This window comes from Scomber scombrus, chromosome 15 (genome assembly GCF_963691925.1).
Source record: "Scomber scombrus chromosome 15, fScoSco1.1, whole genome shotgun sequence".
Classification (NCBI taxonomy): Eukaryota; Metazoa; Chordata; class Actinopteri; order Scombriformes; family Scombridae; genus Scomber; species Scomber scombrus.
In genome coordinates, this window is record NC_084984.1 from 19,693,216 (window position 1) to 19,711,493 (window position 18,278).

Consider the following 18,278-nt stretch of genomic DNA (forward strand, 5'->3'; position numbering starts at 1 on the left):
CTGTGCGTCTGTGTATCTGCAGGCAGAGAGCACACACACCTGCACACACTAACTAATTTAGCAAGTGGTTCATGTTGGTCCCCTGGACGACACAGCGTTCCTTTGTGTTCAAGCCCACGTATTAAATTCCATTTCTGGAAGCACCTGGATGTGCATATGAGTAATATGGTCACAATATTCACAGCTGTCATAGGTCACTTTTAGAAATCATAAAAAATGTTTATCCTTCAAGAATGCAGCAGGTGCTATGCTTTCCATGCACCTGTGAAGGAGGCGAAGTGGGACTAAAGGAACTCATTTTGAAAATAAGAGGAAGATAAGTTGTAAGTCTGAGCATGCGCACCCATCACTGGGTGTGTTACATACCTCTCTGCCCAGGTCATAGTACTTTATTTTGGCCCTGATTGGCTGAAGTCATTCACCTGTACTGTTGTTTTACTGCCCCTCCACTCCTGCCTCGTCTCACCATCCAGGTCCAAAGATCGCTGCATTGTTTGCTCAAGCCTTGAGCTGTTAGGTGCAGGGGGATCCCGGCTCTTCCTGCATGAACTTGAAACCTCTACTGTAGGTGCCTCTCTCAACACCACACCACTTCACCTGTCTTCCATCCTGTGTGTCTTTCATCCAGCTGGGGGCCCCAAGCCGAACCCCATCCTCCGTCTAGGAATTGGTTGGTGCTTCTCGGCCTACGCACAGACAAGTTCCTGGATTTATTTTATCTGAGACGGAAACAAGGGGTGGATTGGAACTTGTAGTTTCTTTTTTTCCCCTCTCTTTTGTGTTTTTTTTGGGTTTTTTTGGCCTCGTGTCTTTGTGTGTGAAGGACTTAAAGGACACAAGAAATCACATTTTTGTTTGAGGTATGTGGCTAATTTTCATTTGTTGTGAGACAGCAGGAAAATACTGCACATCTGGTACTTTTGTGGACAAAGATCATGAAGAGCAAATATTTTGAACCATTTGAAATAATATCTGAACCTGAAAATCATTTCAGATTCACAATTCACAACTCAAATAAAATTCATAGATGTGTGTGTAACATTCCAAACCAAACCTTTTGGAGTTTGAACTCTGAAACCTTTCTCCATTAAGACGCAGGAAAAACACAAACATCTTTTAATTGTTGCCTGATTCTGTTCTAATTTTTTATGTCACAGTGTGTTAAACGCTGTAGATGAGTAAATGTGAATGTACAAGTACACAAGTCAAACCTTCACGTTCTTATCATGATCTTGATCTTTGCGGTTATGGATTATCTGTCATATATCTGGTACAAAGGGTTGAGCAGGGAGTGGATACATGGCTTAACTGCTCTGCAGCACAGATAAAGTCTTGAGTCCTTTGCATCCAATGCATGTCCAACATGTTTCCACATTTAAATATCATGTTACCTTCAAATGTTTAAAGAAATGCACAGAAAAGTCATTCATTTTCTTTTTTGAAGGGTTATAGAGGCATAGCATGGCATGTGTTACTGAAAGCATGTTCTGCTCTTTACCATCACCTTACTTTAAAAAGTAAAACACACTAATTGCCTTTACTTTGTTAGGATATACATTTTTGCACCAAATCACACTTCATCTGACCTTTCATAAACAATCTGGTTCCCCCCTGACTACAGTTTCCCCTTTCGGTTGCTATCTCTGTATAGTCTGACTACAAAAGAATGACTGTATGTCACTCTGTGATAAGCACTTAAACCCCTTTTTTCTGCTGTAGGTTTGAAACATGACGAAATTGAGCTAAAGATGGGATCAATAGCGTCATACTTTGGCCAATTGTTTGGGAAGCAGCAAAAGCAAGGTGAGATCTTTTAAGCTTGCAAACTTTATGTTGAACATTTAATTGTCTTTGTATGTTTTTCTTGTCCTTACATTAAATATACAGTATGTCACATACGAAGTTTAAAAATGTCAGTGGATTAGTAGCACTTATATCTTAGTATGTAGTATGATGTACTCTGATATACCTTCAACTCTCTCTTCTTCTGAATCTGTTTATTTCTTTACCTACAGAGGAGGAGAGATACTTGCGAGCTAATGACAGACCTTTCAACCTGTCTTATCAATATGCTGTAAGTATAGAAACAGAAACTTTCTTTATAATTCAGTATAGCCTCTGTGGTGTGCTAAGTACTTTTATGGTCTTTTGTCTTTATCGTACGCCATGTTACATTGTATTAGAGTACACAGCAGCACTGTAACCGTCATCTGTTACTTCATTCCTGCTTCAGAATAATGCCATCAAGACCTCCAAATACAATATTTTCACCTTCCTGCCACTTAACCTCTTCGAGCAGTTCCAGAGGCTCGCCAACGGCTACTTCCTCTTTCTCTTTTGCCTTCAGGTAAACGTTGTTTTTACACATGTGCAGTTGTAAAGTTTTTGTTGATTTGAAGGCAAATGTCTGCTGAGTTGGAATTAAATTTGTGTGTGTGTGTGTGTGTGTGTGTGTGTGTGTGTGTGTGTGTGTGTGTGTGTGTGTGTGTGTGTGTGTGGGTGTGGGTGTGTGTTGTGTTGACAGCTAATCCCACAAATCTCCTCTCTCTCCTGGTTCACCACGGCTGTCCCTCTGATTCTGGTGCTGGCTATAACAGCAGTGAAGGATGCCACTGATGACATAGTAAGCTGTCTATTAGTATAAGAAAACTGGGGGGACAAAGCCTTTTATTAATGTGGACATATTATGCTTTATATGATTTTCTGTTATTTTCATACAGTTATGATTTTGGATGTCTATGTTAAACAGTTCCAAAACTTCTGGTGAACATCTGTAATGCTAAATGCTCCGAAAATCAAAAGCCCAGGCTTAAGCCTCCTCTTAAAGCTCCTTTTTCCATAGCGTTTGTTGCTAAGGTTGTTAGGTTGCTTCACGGGTTGCTTCCATTGTCTTGTCACTTATTTCAGATCAGATTCAGGCTCAAGTATGTAGAGATTTATCGGAGAAGTTTATATATAAAGTAAAGAATCCCACTCAGTGTTGAGACAGAAAATAAGTAACTTAATCATAATATAATAACTAAATAAACACTGTTTTCTCCTCATCTTGTATTAACTGAGTAGAACAGACACAAAAGTGACAATCAAGTGAATAACCGGAGAGTGGACGTCCTCATCGATGGAGAGTGAGTCAAGATACATATTTCATATTGTATATCTGTAAATGGTGTGTATTAAAAGAAAGAACACACATAAAAAGCAAAATGTTATGATTTGTGATTTTATGGTTTGTTTTATGTTTTGTGTTGTTTTTCTCTTAGACTGAGAAGTGAAAAATGGATGAATGTTCAGGTTGGAGACATAATCAAACTGGAGAATAATCAGTTCGTCACAGTAAGTACGGAGATAATCAAATGCAATGTCACAATAACAGATTTTATGTCCAATACAAAGTTCCCACATGGGATAATAAAGTGTATCTTATTATCTTCTATACTTTCAGTACAGTTACTTTACTCTATTTTTTTTTCTTAGGCAGACCTTCTGTTGCTGTGCAGCAGTGAGCCTCTCAACCTGGTCTACGTGGAAACTGCTGAACTAGATGGGTGTGTATATTTAGTTTGAATTTTGGGTATGTTTTCCTGGCATATATAAGCTTTTTAGATGGTGGGGTGTGTGTGTGTGTGTGTGTGTGTGTGTGTGTGTGTGTGTGTGTCTGTGTGTGTCTGTGTGTGTGTGTGTGTGTGTGTGTGTGTGTGTGTGTGTGTGTGTGTGTGTGTGTGTGTGTGTGTGTGTGTGTGTGTGTGTGTGTGTGTGTGTGTGTGCATCGGTATATAGGCATAGCTGACAGCTGAAGTCTCACACTTTCTTGGATTTCCCTTCAGTCACATCCTTCTCATGTCCTCTTGGTCTCCCCCAGTGAAACCAATCTGAAGGTGAAACAGGCCCTGACTGTAACTGGAGAGCTGGGAGACCACATCGATGCACTGGCTGGCTTCAATGGTGAGAAGCTGAATGGAACAACATTAAACAGACAACAAGATTTTAAAAATTGCGATCTGGATTCTTCACCAAGTACCAATCTTGGAGGAAAAAATGTCCTTAATTTTCAGTCAAGTTATTGGGATTTCTGTTGGATTTCTGTTGTATGCACTTATTTCATGAAAAAAAAAAAAAAAAAAAGATTGAAATTTTGGAATCTTTCTTGCTCAAAGTGAATTTAAAACCTTTACAGGTGAATACAAAAAACATGTTTTCTTCAAGAGTAAATGGCTTTCTGTACTATGTAAAATGTAATAGTTTAAAAAAGGTTTTAAAAAATAAAAAAAAAACATGTTGTTGCAGCCCTATATATTCTTCACTACTACCTTGACTATGGCACAAGATGAACTGTTTCCCTGGATGTGTTGCTAACACCTGACCTCTGTGTCTCTCAGGTGAAGTGCGATGTGAGCCTCCCAACAACCGTTTGGACAAATACAAAGGGACGCTGACTCTGAATGAACAGATGTACGCTTTGGACAACGACAAGGTGCTGCTGCGAGGATGTACTCTGAGGAACACGGAGTGGTGCTTCGGTCTGGTTGTGTTTGGAGGTAAATGCTCACTAGCATATTATGCACATATATTTCATATCAGAAGTTTAACTGCTGGACACAAGATGGCTCCTACTTAACTGTAAAGTCCACTCTTAGTGTATGAGCACTGGAGGCTTCAAGTTTCCACTACAGATCATGCTCATAGGCGTACCCCTATGAAAGTGAACTTTCCACTTTCAGCAGATGAATGTAAAAACAGGTTCCTAGTTTTAATCTGCACAGTGAAGCTCAAACATTCAACTAAAGGAAAAAGGAAAAAGATATATTGTTGAGTGGATAGGGACTTTAAATTTGAGAAGTACACCTCTAGTCTGCAGGGCTTCACAAAGGATACTCAAGATTCATAAAACAGATCTGTCTGAGAACTAGAAAAAACAAAGTAATAACAGTAAATAATATATAGCCGTGACTAGTACTACATGAACTTTATTGGGATAATAGAAAATCGTGGTAAGTGAGGAATCATTAACTCTGCTAGCCACAAGTTGCTAACTCTAGCAAACTGCTGATCTGAATCATTTTATAAGCAAACTTTGGACTCTTGCCTGATAAGAAATTATTGGTCTGTTAAGTCCTGAACACAAGTTCAAATTTACATCTTACCTAAACAAAGTGAAGCCCAATGAAAGTAAAACATACGTACTGCATGAGCTAAAAAAGAACACACAATGAATATATCTTAAAACAAACAAACACATAGCAGCATATTCAACCAAGTGTGTCACATCCCACCAGGACTTTCTTTGTTTGAGTGTGGACTCATAGTCTAGTTCCTGTTTTATTTTTGAAATATGCTCTTGTTGTGTTTCTGTTAACTTTACTTCCTGCGTTTTCCCCACCTCGGTTGATTGTGTTTCACCTGTGTCCCATTTGCAATTATCCCCTGTGTATTTAAGTTCAGTTTTTCTGTTCTGTTCTTTGTCGAGTCTTCTTGTCCTTCTTTCCTGTTCTGCCTGCTTAGTTCTTCGTTGTCCCTGTGTTTCAGCTCTTTTTGTTTTTTGTGTAAACATCTTTTTTTTTCTTTAGTCCTGCTTTGCTCTCTGTATTTGGGTCCACCTGCTCTGCTATTGTGACAGAGTGAAGGAAACAATGAACAAACCTAAATTAACCTAACCCTGTTTGTTAAGATGTCAATGAATGTAGTACAAGTGAGAAAAATGTCTACTTCAAAATGAACTGAACTGAAAATGTACTATCCAATCTAATCAGCCACAACAGAAGTGAAGTGAATAACACGGAAGTTGATGTGTTAGAAGCAGCAAAAATGTAGGGATCTGAGCAACTTTGACAAGGGCCAAACTGATATGGTAAGATAACTGGGTCTGAACATCTCCAAAACAGCAGGGGCCTCATGTACAAAGATGTGCGTGGATTTCCTACTGAAACATGGCGTATGCTCAAATCCAGAAAACGTCATACGCACAAAAAAAATCCAGATGTATGAATCTGTGCGTATGCATGAATCCAAGCACATTTCCTTTGTACATCCCAATCAACGTGGAATTGAGCGCACACCGGACCCCTCCCTGTCCACGCCCCCATTTAAATACGCAAATCATATTTAAATGGGCCCTGCACCTGAGATTCTCCTCTCTGCACGATCAGAAAATTAAAACAAAAGAATGAGTAAGACGGGAAAAAAGAAGAACTTTACAGAAAGCTAATTGGAGACGCTACTCACTGAAGTGGAGGCGCGCAAAAATGTACTCTTTGGCACGCTGTCCTCCGGCATAAACAATAAACGCAAGAGGAGTGAGTGGGAGAGTGTGTGTGAGGCTGTCCATGCTGTGGGGTCAGAAAAGTGCACACATGCTGAATTGAAAAAGAAGTGGTCCGACATCAAGGTGGATGTGAAGCGGATGACGGCTGCCCGACGCCAAAGTGTGGCCAAAACAGGCGGGGGGGACAGAGAAAAGGGGCCCACACCGTTTGAACAGAGAGTCGCCGCAATCGTGGGTGACACTGCTTTCTCAGGGGTGGTGGGAGCACATGTGGGTGACTCTGATTACCCCCAAGGATCACACAGTATTGTTGCAAATTAATGCAGAAGTGCGCAGGGGAAAAGGTGAGGCTGATTAAGACATTTCACACTTTACGCACAGGGTTATTAACATGAGTACTCTGCACACAGAGACAATCAGGGGCTTGTTAGAAAGATCTGAAGCTATAGTTTAACCAGCAAGTCACTAACTTTAACCTGACTAGTAACGATGCTGTGAAGACGGGATAGTATTTGGGGGCGCACATGCTCAATGATGCGCATTGTGCATGTGCGCATTTGCGCATCACATATGATCTGTACATTGATCGAATGAAAATGTTTCCTGTTGACATATACAAATTCATCATGTGATGGCGCTTTAATAGCAATGTGTGTGCAGTCGATAGCTCCGATTACATTAGGAAAACAGGCTCTCGCTGCAAATTGCGCTTTAATGTTGACCTGTTCAGCTGCATTGTATGGGAATTTGATATAGACCTGGCTGACATGCGGATAATTCCGTCCAACACGGCTGGCATGGCTCGGCTCAGGTCGACTGGCACAGTCCCGATCGGTCGGCCAGCTCCCTCTGGAATGCCCCGGTTGCTAGGAACCCCAGTGTGGTCAGCACCTATATGGATACAGGCAGCGCATGGCTCCTCGCTGTGTCGCGCTCCAAGGCCGGCGGCAGCTCTGCGCACAGTTACAGGAGGATTGCCCTCGGGAACCTAAAGCGGCTGATGAGCCAGTTGTCATCATGTGCCATTAAATCCTCAGTCTCTGAACACACGCTCTCTTCGTATTACACCATGTACAATGTCTTCTAATACTGCTAAAGCAGCCATTGTTGTTAACGGTATTTTCTGCACCACTCTGCGCATGCTTTTATATCCACTCATGTAATTGCAGACACGTGGGTGTGTTAATTGTTCATCAGTGTTAATTGTTCATGTTCTGATGTGAACATCACTCAGTCTGAGGATTGTTTTCACATTTATTTATTATAACAGTTTCCCAGCATAACCTCTAAGTGTCGCCAAAGGATCAACAGCTGTAGAAACGTGCGTACGCCAGCCATGAAGTTGGCGTGAGGCACCGCACATGTCCACGGTCATTTCACTCTTGATACATCTGAACTTTGCCGTGAAAAAGAACGTACGCCGCGTTTTTGTGCGTACGCACCCTTTGTACATGAGGCCCCAGGTCTTGTTGGGTCTTGCAGTGTTCAGTACCGACCAAAAGCAGTTCAAGAAAAAACAACCGGTAAACTAGCGTCAGGATCATGGGCACAATGCTCATTGATGCATGTGTGCAGTGAAGGCTAGCCCATCTGGTCCGATCCCACAAAAGAGCTATTATTGCACAAAATGCTGCATGCTGAACCCTCTCTACCTCCAAAAGCATCTACAATGGGTACGTGAGTGTCAGAACTGAACCATGGAGCAATGGTTTCATGTGGATGGCCGGGTGTATGTTTGTTTACCTGGGGAATAGATGGCACCAAGCCTCAGGAGTCAGGGTGATGCACTGAGCTATGTTCTGCTGGAAACTTTGGGTCCTGGCATTCATGTGGATGTTACTATGATAATGCACCCTGCCACATTGTTGAGGAATGGTTTGAGGAATCTGATTAAGAGTTCCTGGTATTGCCTTGGTCTCCAAATTCCCCAAATCTTATTTGTGGGATGTGCTGGAAAAACAATCCAATCTATGGAGACCCCACCTCGCAACTTAGAGGACTTAAAACATCTGCTGCTAAAATGTTGGTCCCGGATACCAAAGAACACCATCAGAGGTCCTGTGGAGTCCATGCTTTGATGTTTCAGAGATATTTTGGCAGTACAAGGGGGACTTACACAATAGTAGGCAGTTGGTTTTAATGTTGTGACTGATCAGTATATGTATTTGCCTCTTATCTGCATGATGTGTATCTGAACAAGATATTGAACCTTTCCAGGTCCTGACACCAAGCTGATGCAGAACAGCGGAAAGACAATATTCAAACGGACAAGCATTGATCACCTCATGAATGTCTTGGTGTTATGTGTGAGTTCAATGTCCATACACACAAGCTCATATGTACACTACAGCCAAAAATATTGTCTAATGTTAGCCATAATTTGTAACTTTAAATCCATCACTTAAACCAACTTATGAACGAATCCCCAAAAAATTAGGAGCAGTAGGTACATTTTGTCATGTTTCTTGTGACAGAAATGTATTATAATGTACACAAAGCTAGGTTTTGATCAGAACTCATGACAGTAGTCAGTTTTTAATAAACCCTTAAAATAAAAAAGTAATGAAATTGCTATTAAAAATATCTAAAATTTCCCTGCTGTCATGCCAAAAATGTAAAGTTGAATACTGATTTCAGGAGTTTGCGCATTAGTCTTTACTTAACATTTCTGTCTCATTACCTTCATAAAATCATTCATTTATGAAATGCAGATACATTTTTCAACTGGTTGATATAATCAGTGCAATATTATTTTGAAACTTCAAGATGTGTGTATCTTTAATTATCAGATCTTTGGTTTCCTGGCGCTCATGTGCTCTGTTCTGGCCATTGGCAATGGAATCTGGGAGGTGAGGGAAGGTTCAGTGTTCACAGTGTTCCTCCCTCGAGAAGAAGGGGTAAATGCCGCTCTCTCTTCCTTCCTCTCTTTCTGGTCCTACGTCATTATCCTCAACACAGTGGTGCCCATTTCTCTCTATGTCAGGTATGTTCGAGCACAGCAAGATAACTATATCAACAAAAGTCACTGTGGCAGTGACAGTAGTCTGTGTTTATGTCTTAAACTTTGACATCTTTACCTTTACATGTCAGTGTGGAGATCATCCGTCTGGGGAACAGCTTCTACATAGACTGGGACCGGAAGATGTATTACCCCAAGAATGACACTCCTGCCCAGGCGAGGACCACCACACTCAACGAAGAGCTGGGCCAGATCAAGTATATCTTCAGCGACAAGACTGGCACCCTTACGCAGAACATCATGACTTTCAATAAGTGCACCATCAATGGGAAACCATATGGTGAGCAGCTCTGCTTATGTAAATATGGGTGGACACAACAGCATAAGCTCAATGGCTGATTTTGGTGTGTCTTTCTCTGTCATTCAGGGGAGCTGTTTGACTTTTCTGGACAAAGGGTAGAAATAACAGAGGTAAGAAGAGAGCACTGACACATTATCATATATTTTTGTGAATTTAAAAGTATGTATTACTCCAACAACTGTTTTCTCTTCTTTTTGTTTTCTCTGCAGAAGACAGAAAAAGTGGATTTCTCCTGGAACCATCTGGCTGATCCAAAGTTCATCTTTCACGACCACAAACTGGGGGAAACAGTGAGAGAAGGAAACCCAGAAGCGCAGGACTTCTTTCGCTTGTTGGCTCTGTGCCACACTGTCATGCCTGAGGAGAAGAAAGAGGGTGAGTGTCCTCTAATGGAAATCTTTATTACTGCATGGCTGCAGAGCTTTCAAAAAGGAGGGTTATGCTTCTCATGTGCTGTATCTGATGATTAAATTAATTTTGAATGGTGTGTGAAATCCTAAAAGAGGTCAGTCCTGAATAATGCATATTCCTTTTCTTTATTTCAGTTTAGTTTCTTCTTTTTAGCAACACTAGGATAAGATTAAATTCATGAATAATTATATTAAAGCCACTGTCTGCAATATTTGAAAACGTCTGACTTTGGTGTCCTGTAGTTTGAAGAAAAAAAAATACAAGGTAGCAGACAACAATCTACCCCACTCCCCAGCTTTTCTTCAGAATTGTTCCATATTTCTACAAATGAAAACTTGTGCCATCAAAATTGTTTGACATATTTATTTAGATATATCTTCTTTTCCTGGCAGGTGAGCTCTACTATCAGGCTCAGTCTCCTGATGAAGGTGCCCTGGTGACTGCAGCAAGAAACTTTGGGTTTGTGTTCCGCTCACGCACTCCAGACACCATCATGATCATGGAGATGGGAAAACAAGTCACCTATGACCTCCTAGCTGTTCTGGACTTCAACAATGTGCGCAAGAGGATGTCAGTCATCGGTGAGAGAAAGTAGAGACGAAGATGTTTGGTTTTCTATGTGTGTGGCTTTGTGTGTTGCCAAAAAATTATGTTTGAACGACTATCTTCTTACAAGAAGTGATATTGGATTATTTCCTTTTGATATTTAGTCCTTTACACGGAACAATGTGTGTCCTACATGGCTTTGATCCCACTTATAATTCCATGATAAAACAGTTACCTGCTGGTGCATTCAAGGACGCTCTGACAATTGAGACTTCTCTGTTGGCTGCTCAAAAGCAATCTATTAAAATCAGGAACTGACCTTATTCACATTAAAGACGTTCATTTAAACTCATAAAAATAATCCTAGCAACAGTTTTTATGTCAAGACTTGGAACATTTATTTCCTATGCTGTGCACAAACACTTGCAGGGAAATGACACCTATTATTTATTTTTATTTTTTTAAACTTACAACTAAGCCAAAGTAAACCACCAGACAAATTGTTGCAAAGTAACTTTCACTATGATTTCCAGTGCGTGGCCCCAATGGCAGGATGATTCTATACTGCAAAGGAGCAGACACCATCATCTATGAAAGACTGCACCCATCCTGTAACAAGTTGATGGACGTTACCACCGGACACCTCAATGTATGTGATGCTGCTGTTGTTTTTTGAGATGTGTATTCCTAAACAAAACTAATGTATATTGAAAACTTGTCAGGATTTGTGTTTTTAACTGCTTTAATCTGTCCAAACTGAAATAGGAGTATGCAGGTGATGGCCTCCGTACGCTGGTTTTGGCCTACAAGGATTTGGATGAGAGCTACATGGAGGATTGGAAACGGCGCCACCATGAGGCCAGCACCACCATGGACGATCGAGAGGAGAGACTTGATGAACTTTATGAGGAGATAGAAAAAGACCTGATGGTGAGTCCAACTGTTGAGTACTTTGACACATTGTTAGATAGTTTGATTGACTCAACAATTAACTTTTTGGCTGGTAGTTGGTCGTTTGATTAATATGGGGAGGAATTTATGCACTATATTCTGCACCATAACACATTACATGATGAAACTCTGTCTCAGATTAACAAAAATATATCATCTTGTTTGTTTGTTTTTAGCTTTTGGGGGCGACAGCTGTGGAGGACAAGCTGCAGGATGGTGTGCCACAGACAATAGAGCAACTGGCTAAAGCTGACATCAAAATCTGGGTCTTGACTGGGGATAAACAGGGTTGGTGTCACATATATTTCCATTCACATCATACATTTCAGGCTGAAGTAAGTAATAGTATGAGAAATATACTGATGTATCATTGTTAATCTCAATGTGTCAGACACCCCGGGGGCCCAGTTTCCAAAGGTTTACTTGACAAATGAACAAGAGCCAAAGTTGCTGTTTAACATGTTTGTCAGATTAACTGCACCACAGTGATTGTAAATATTGATTTTTTTGAAACAGAGACCGCGGAGAATATTGGCTATTCCTGCAACATGCTGAGAGAGGAGATGAAGGAGATTTTCGTTGTGGCAGCAAATACAGCCGAAGGAGTCAGAGAGGAGCTACAGTAAGTTAGTCAGAAATTAAGTCAGCCAGTTAAGATACGCAGCCATCGAAGGAGACATTATGTTGTTGAGTAGCCATGAAGAAGAAGAAGAATCTGATCAAAGTTTATCATTGAATTTATCATTAAACTGTTACTGCTAAAACTGTTGTTGCCAAGTTCTGACATGTTCATAAGTTTACATCATTTGTTTCTATCCCAAACACCTTATTTTGAGAAAAACACATCTCCATATCCTCCTGATTTTAGGAATGCAAGAAGGAAAATGTGTCCAGAAGCAGCAGACCAACCAATTGTTAAAGAGGCTCGCGCAGGCCTGTTTTGGCTTCAGAAGACAGTGAGCGTGGAGGATGAGAAGGTGGACGGAGAATATGCCCTAGTTATAAATGGACACAGTCTGGTGAGAGAGCTTCTTTCAGGCACATCACTTTTTCCAGTAGCTGCTGAATCAACAATAAAGTTTGTACCCTTTTGTCTCCCTATGTCTTCGATGCAGAAAAAGTCCTGCTGAATGTTCTGTTCCTTGATAAATTTAGTTGCCTGGTGAGGCCTAAAAAGTGATGATGTTTAGCAGCAAGGTTTCCACACTGACTGTTAATAATCTGTGTCACTGAGGGCGCTGAGGTCACACTTTCTCTATTTTTTATAGGTTTTCTTTGGAGTGGGTTACATTCTACAATAAAAACATAAACAAGAAATGGAGACCTTCTTTTTGGTGTTTTGGTATTATTTTGAGGATGGTAATGTTATGTTGAGGGACTTACGTCCGTTGCCCTCTCCTCTTTCCTCCTCAGGCCTTTGGACTGGAAAAGGACTTGCAGATTGAGCTGCTGAGGACAGCATGTATGTGTCAGACGGTGATTTGCTGCAGGGTCACTCCTCTACAGAAGGCCCAAGTGGTTCAGCTGGTCAAGAAGTACAAGCAAGCTGTCACTCTGGCCATTGGGGACGGAGCCAATGATGTCAGCATGATCAAGAGTAAGCTCGTTCAACTCGGACTCTAATACCAAACAGCTAGATAAAAGGTTACTGCCATTCATTGTGTGTATTCTTTGACAAACATCAACTTTAAATCTGCTTCTTTATTTCCTGTCTGTCCTTCAGCTGCTCATATCGGTGTAGGTATCAGTGGTCAGGAGGGCATGCAGGCAGTTCTCTCCAGTGACTTCTCCTTCGCCCAGTTCCGTTACCTCCAACGCCTCCTGCTGGTGCATGGTCGCTGGTCCTATTTACGCATGTGCAAGTTCCTGCAATATTTCTTTTACAAGAACTTCACCTTCACCTTTGTGCATTTCTGGTACGCCTTCTTCTGCGGCTTCTCTGCACAGGTGAGAGAAGAAATGTTGCTGCTGAAATTTGACAAGTACAAGCTACCATTGAAATTATGTTTTGTTTAATGGGTTACATTACATGCAGTGTGAATGAGGACTGTAGTAAGGCACAAAAGTAACTAAGAATAGTTTGTATTGACTTTTTGACCATAAATGTATGATACTGTTAGTTTCACTCCACTTCAGTTGTAATGTTATGATGTTAAATGAATGAATTTACTGTGTTAAGGAGACACATGTAACATCATTGGATCATACTATACAATGCAACACAGCATTATAAGTTCCCAAAATTACAGCCAAAACGGTCTTATAGTTATAACAAACCCTCTCACACACACAGTTCCACCTAAAACTGAATGTTGTTCTGTTTACAAAAGTATTAATTGCAGAGCTGAAATACTCCTTCACGTATAATTAAGACCCCACAGGGTCCTTTTATAGACATAGACATTTGAAAGAAAAATGTAAATTGTTTCCTAAATAGCATTGACTACAGACTTCTCCACCAAGTGTTTTAGGAGAGGTATATACTGTATGCATGTAATACATATAATAATGCTGTATTTTGATGTGTAATGTTGTCTTTGTTGTTTTTATTCATAGACTGTGTATGACGAGTGGTTCATCACCTTGTACAACCTGGTTTACACAGCTCTTCCTGTTCTTGGCATGAGTCTCTTTGACCAGGTATGCATTAAGGGGAATATAAGTCATTATTAAAAAAACACAACTATGCACAAATTGAATAACAACTTAAACAAGTTTGACATCATATCATTTATTCTTATTGTATTATATATGTATTAAGTCTTTTTCCTATCTTTTTCTCTAACCCTCTGTGTGTGTAGGATGTGAATGACCGCTGGAGTTTTCAGTATCCTCAGCTCTACTCTCCAGGCCCGCTGAACCTATACTTCAATAAGAAAGCCTTTGTGCGCTGTATGATGCACAGTTGCTACAGCTCCCTCGTCCTCTTCTTCATACCATGGGCTGCCATGCGTGACACGGTCCGAGATGACGGCAAAGACATCGCAGACTATCAGTCCTTTGCTTTGCTGGCGCAGACCTGTCTGCTCGTTGTGATGAACATACAGGTGAGGGGCACACTTCCTATCATCCACTCTTACACACACCCTAAATTATTTTTGTGCACCCAGATAAAGAAAAAAACAAATTTTTACTCAAAATCACATTTTTCAGTTGTGTCTGGACACCCATTACTGGACAGCAGTGAACCAGTTCTTTGTGTGGGGCAGCCTGGCTGCCTATTTTGCCATCACATTTACCATGTACAGCAATGGCATGTTCTTCATCTTCACCTCCTCTTTCCCCTTCATCGGTGAGTAGATTCAACTTATTTATGGTGGCAGAGAGGATGTCAGTGCCTCTTAATCTTCTGTTTATTCCTGAGAAAATCCATTCAGGCAACTGCAGGATTCATTTCCTCACCAGCATTCATTTGGTTGCAATCTCAAACCTTACCACTAGATGCTACTAAATATTACACACTGGTCCTTAAACATCAATAAGGTCCCAAAACAAGCTAACAAAAGAGCTGAGAATTGGTTTGCCAATAATCCTGCTACACACCCATGTGTTTCCATGTAATTTCATTATATTCATGTTTTTTCAGTTTGTGCACTGAATCTTTCATCCTTTAAGTCACTTGCAATCCATACACAATACCATACAGCTGTGTAACAATAGATCCTGTTTCAAATGTGATTCTGACTACTTCATGTCTGGTGATTTTGGGACCAAAGGCACCGCAAGAAATTCTTTGAATCAGCCCAACGTTTGGCTGACCATATTCCTGACTTCCCTCCTCTGTATCCTGCCTGTGGTGGCTTTCCGCTTCATTCTCGTTCAGCTTTGGCCCACCATCAATGACAAGGTGCGATCATAACACTCACTATTAAACCATCCTGTCTTTTGTGCAACCTGCCACCCCTATTAATAATGTTACAGTTATATGCATGATAAATGTTTTAATTGGCAATACATAGTTTAAATACAGACTACTGTTTAAATATGGTTTTAAAATATAAGTGATATGAGTAAACCCTGAAGAAGCATCCAAATTAATGGTAATATTCTGCCCTGAGTGAGCTGAAATGTACCCATGTTTCTTGTAGGTGAGGTATAAGTTGCGAAAGGAGGCGCTGCCAGCTCCTGCACCTCGCCGTGCACCTACCAGGCGTATCAGCACCCGGCGGTCAGGCTACGCCTTCTCTCACTCCCAGGGCTATGGTGCTCTGGTTACATCTGGAAGGTTCTTGATGAAACGTCCCGTGAAGAGACAGGTCCTGTTCACTGAAACAGACTCTCCTCTGGCTGAGAATCAGCCACAGCACTACCGCACCATTAGAGAGGAACCAGAGGAGCCGGAGCAGCCCTAGAGCCATCAGACAGGAGGTATGCAGGGACTAAACTGCTGCAGAGTGTGTGGGACCAATATGTTTTTTATTTTTGAGCTTGGCTCCTACTTTAGAGAGGATGCACAGGGTAAAGTTGACTACCTGGATGTGTTCCAGGCCAGACTTTTATACTTCTAATGATGAATGTTGGTAAAACTGTGAAGAGGGGGGAACTTGGGAATACATACAGCCCACACTGGTGGGCTTTTCAGCTCAAAAAGTACAACTCTTATATATTGTAGTTCACATTAATGTTGACTGTTTTCCAGAGCCTACTAGAAGATTGTAGATGCATTTTATTCCTTCTTAACAGACATTCAGAAGCCTTTTTGTTGTACTTAAGAACACTGCAATCTACATATTTTGCAACTAAGTTAGGTGCTGAAAAAGGATTCAATTAATATTATCTAACAACATGCCTGAGCAGGTTGATCTTCTAGTAACATAGCTCACAAATTTAGCTGAACTCTCAAACTTTAGATATCAGAGGGAACTTGAACGCACTAACAGAGTTTTCAGAACAGTCCCTGATTGCAACTGGTAATGTAGATGTGACAAAAAATAGTGTCTAAAAGTGTTCAGGTTGATCCAATCTCAAGCATGATTTAATACAGAAGTGAAATAAATAGAAACTAAAAGCAGCACGGAAGGTAGAAAATTAGCCTAAAAATATTGTAGTAAGCTTTGGGAAATGTCCAGAAATACTGTATGCAGTTTATACTTCATGGGCTAAAATGCACAAAACCATAAATTGCAATGAGACTAACTTTGTGTCATGCACGCCTTTTTTATAATATTTTTTGTGATTTTAAGGTTGTTAAATTTATTTTAAAAGTTGCCACTTGCTGATCTGGATAACCTGGATTACCACACTGCCTGCAACATGAAGTTGCATTTTGTACCTTTTTAATTGTTTTTCCCCCTCACATTAATTGTTAAGTAACACAGTGACTTGTTTTTTACTCTGTTAGCTTTTATTGTTTACATAATTATTAACATGATTTTTTTTATGTTTGTCTGCACCGAGTTACTAATCTGTTTGACCACTCAGTCACAGTATTGTCACAGTGCAGCCAGGGGTCAGTGTTGTCTTTGTGTCTGTGTTTTCAACTTTCCAGAGCCAGTAAAGTCAATGTGAAATAATGGTTAAAGTGTCATAAGAGGACCAGCAGAATGCACATGTCGCTCATTATATTTTGCATTGAGACTGTCATGTTATCATATCAGGTTCTGCTGACTCATATCTGATGGGACAGAAGCATGAACATGATCATTCAAATTTCTAAATGGGGGATCTTATGTGAATAAACCAAAGACGTTGATTTACAACTGTGTGGTAATTTTCTTCCTAAACAAATTGATTAACTGTCAAGACAGAAATTGGCAGAGGTAGAAACAAAGATATAGTGAAAGAATGGTGAGCAAATTTTAGTAAATACTTAAATATTCTCAGTTTCTTCTGATAACTTGAAAACCTTTGTTTTTAAATGTGACCCTTCAAGACATTTTAAGATAAGATATTCATGTTATAACATATTTTCCTGTTATGACTAGATACACATTTCTGTTTAACAAAGTGTTTTGGGGGGGTTATAACACGTAATTTTATCTTGTTATATCAAAAAAAACTATCACAAAATCATATATTACAGTGACTTATCTCATAGTTGGTCAGGACAATGCTAGTGATACTGTAACCTTGAGCAGACCTATACCTGTATACATACACACTGCATCATTGTACAGAGTCTCATGGGAAAATATATGGATTATAAATATTTCACAACCTGACCTATTTTCGAAAGCTTCAACCCAAACCTCCTTCAGATTTGCATGCATTATGTATGCAGCTGTGTGCACTTTCTGCCTGGCTTCCTCTCCCTCTTTCTCTTTTCACTCACACTTCCCCAGACATACAGTACACCTGCAGATACACACACACATAGTGCATTCAGTCCACAACACCGAGCAATGACATCAGTGGTTGAGGGCTTTCCCGGCGTGGCACGGATCCAGAAGAGCTTTTAGCCTGCTTCCTGATCCCCGATCCAAGAAAAAGAAAGAGGTGTGAAGAAGTCTACATGCCAAAATATTAAGACGAATAACAGCACCTTAAAAAATAAAATAGAATCAGCAGTACATAATATTCACAAAAATCTTCATTCACACACTTACAGACATCTAGATGTACTTGGCATGACGCAACAAAATGCAAAATATATCCAATTAAAAAATTTAACTCAGCTCACATAGCATCCTTCCTCTCCAGTTTAACCCTCACTCATTGCTCCTCCCCCTATGGCCATGCAGCACAGTCAGCAGGCACGTCAGTCTCCAGTGAAGGTCACTGCATGAACCCACAGTATGGAACAGGAATGAGGACTGGCATGCTTTATAAATAGCCTGCCTGTGTGGCACACC

General features: G+C 40.5%; 1 protein-coding gene across 1 annotated transcript; it reads left to right on the forward strand.

The window, feature by feature from the left end:
* The first annotated feature begins 499 nt into the window (after nt 1-499).
* LOC133995776 (phospholipid-transporting ATPase ID-like) lies at nt 500-17,180 on the forward strand. Its single transcript, XM_062435257.1, has 28 exons — nt 500-860; nt 1,720-1,803; nt 2,016-2,074; nt 2,234-2,347; nt 2,525-2,623; nt 3,064-3,125; nt 3,261-3,333; nt 3,475-3,545; nt 3,860-3,942; nt 4,377-4,535; nt 8,477-8,565; nt 9,049-9,242; nt 9,350-9,558; nt 9,646-9,689; nt 9,789-9,954; nt 10,383-10,571; nt 11,070-11,185; nt 11,302-11,466; nt 11,664-11,775; nt 12,004-12,109; nt 12,356-12,506; nt 12,901-13,084; nt 13,211-13,434; nt 14,044-14,127; nt 14,289-14,534; nt 14,641-14,779; nt 15,204-15,334; nt 15,576-17,180. Exons 2-28 carry the CDS (start codon nt 1,749-1,751, stop codon nt 15,837-15,839), a joined length of 3,588 nt encoding a protein of 1,195 aa, XP_062291241.1. The 5' UTR covers nt 500-860; nt 1,720-1,748; the 3' UTR covers nt 15,840-17,180.
* Nucleotides 17,181-18,278: the final 1,098 nt, after the last annotated feature.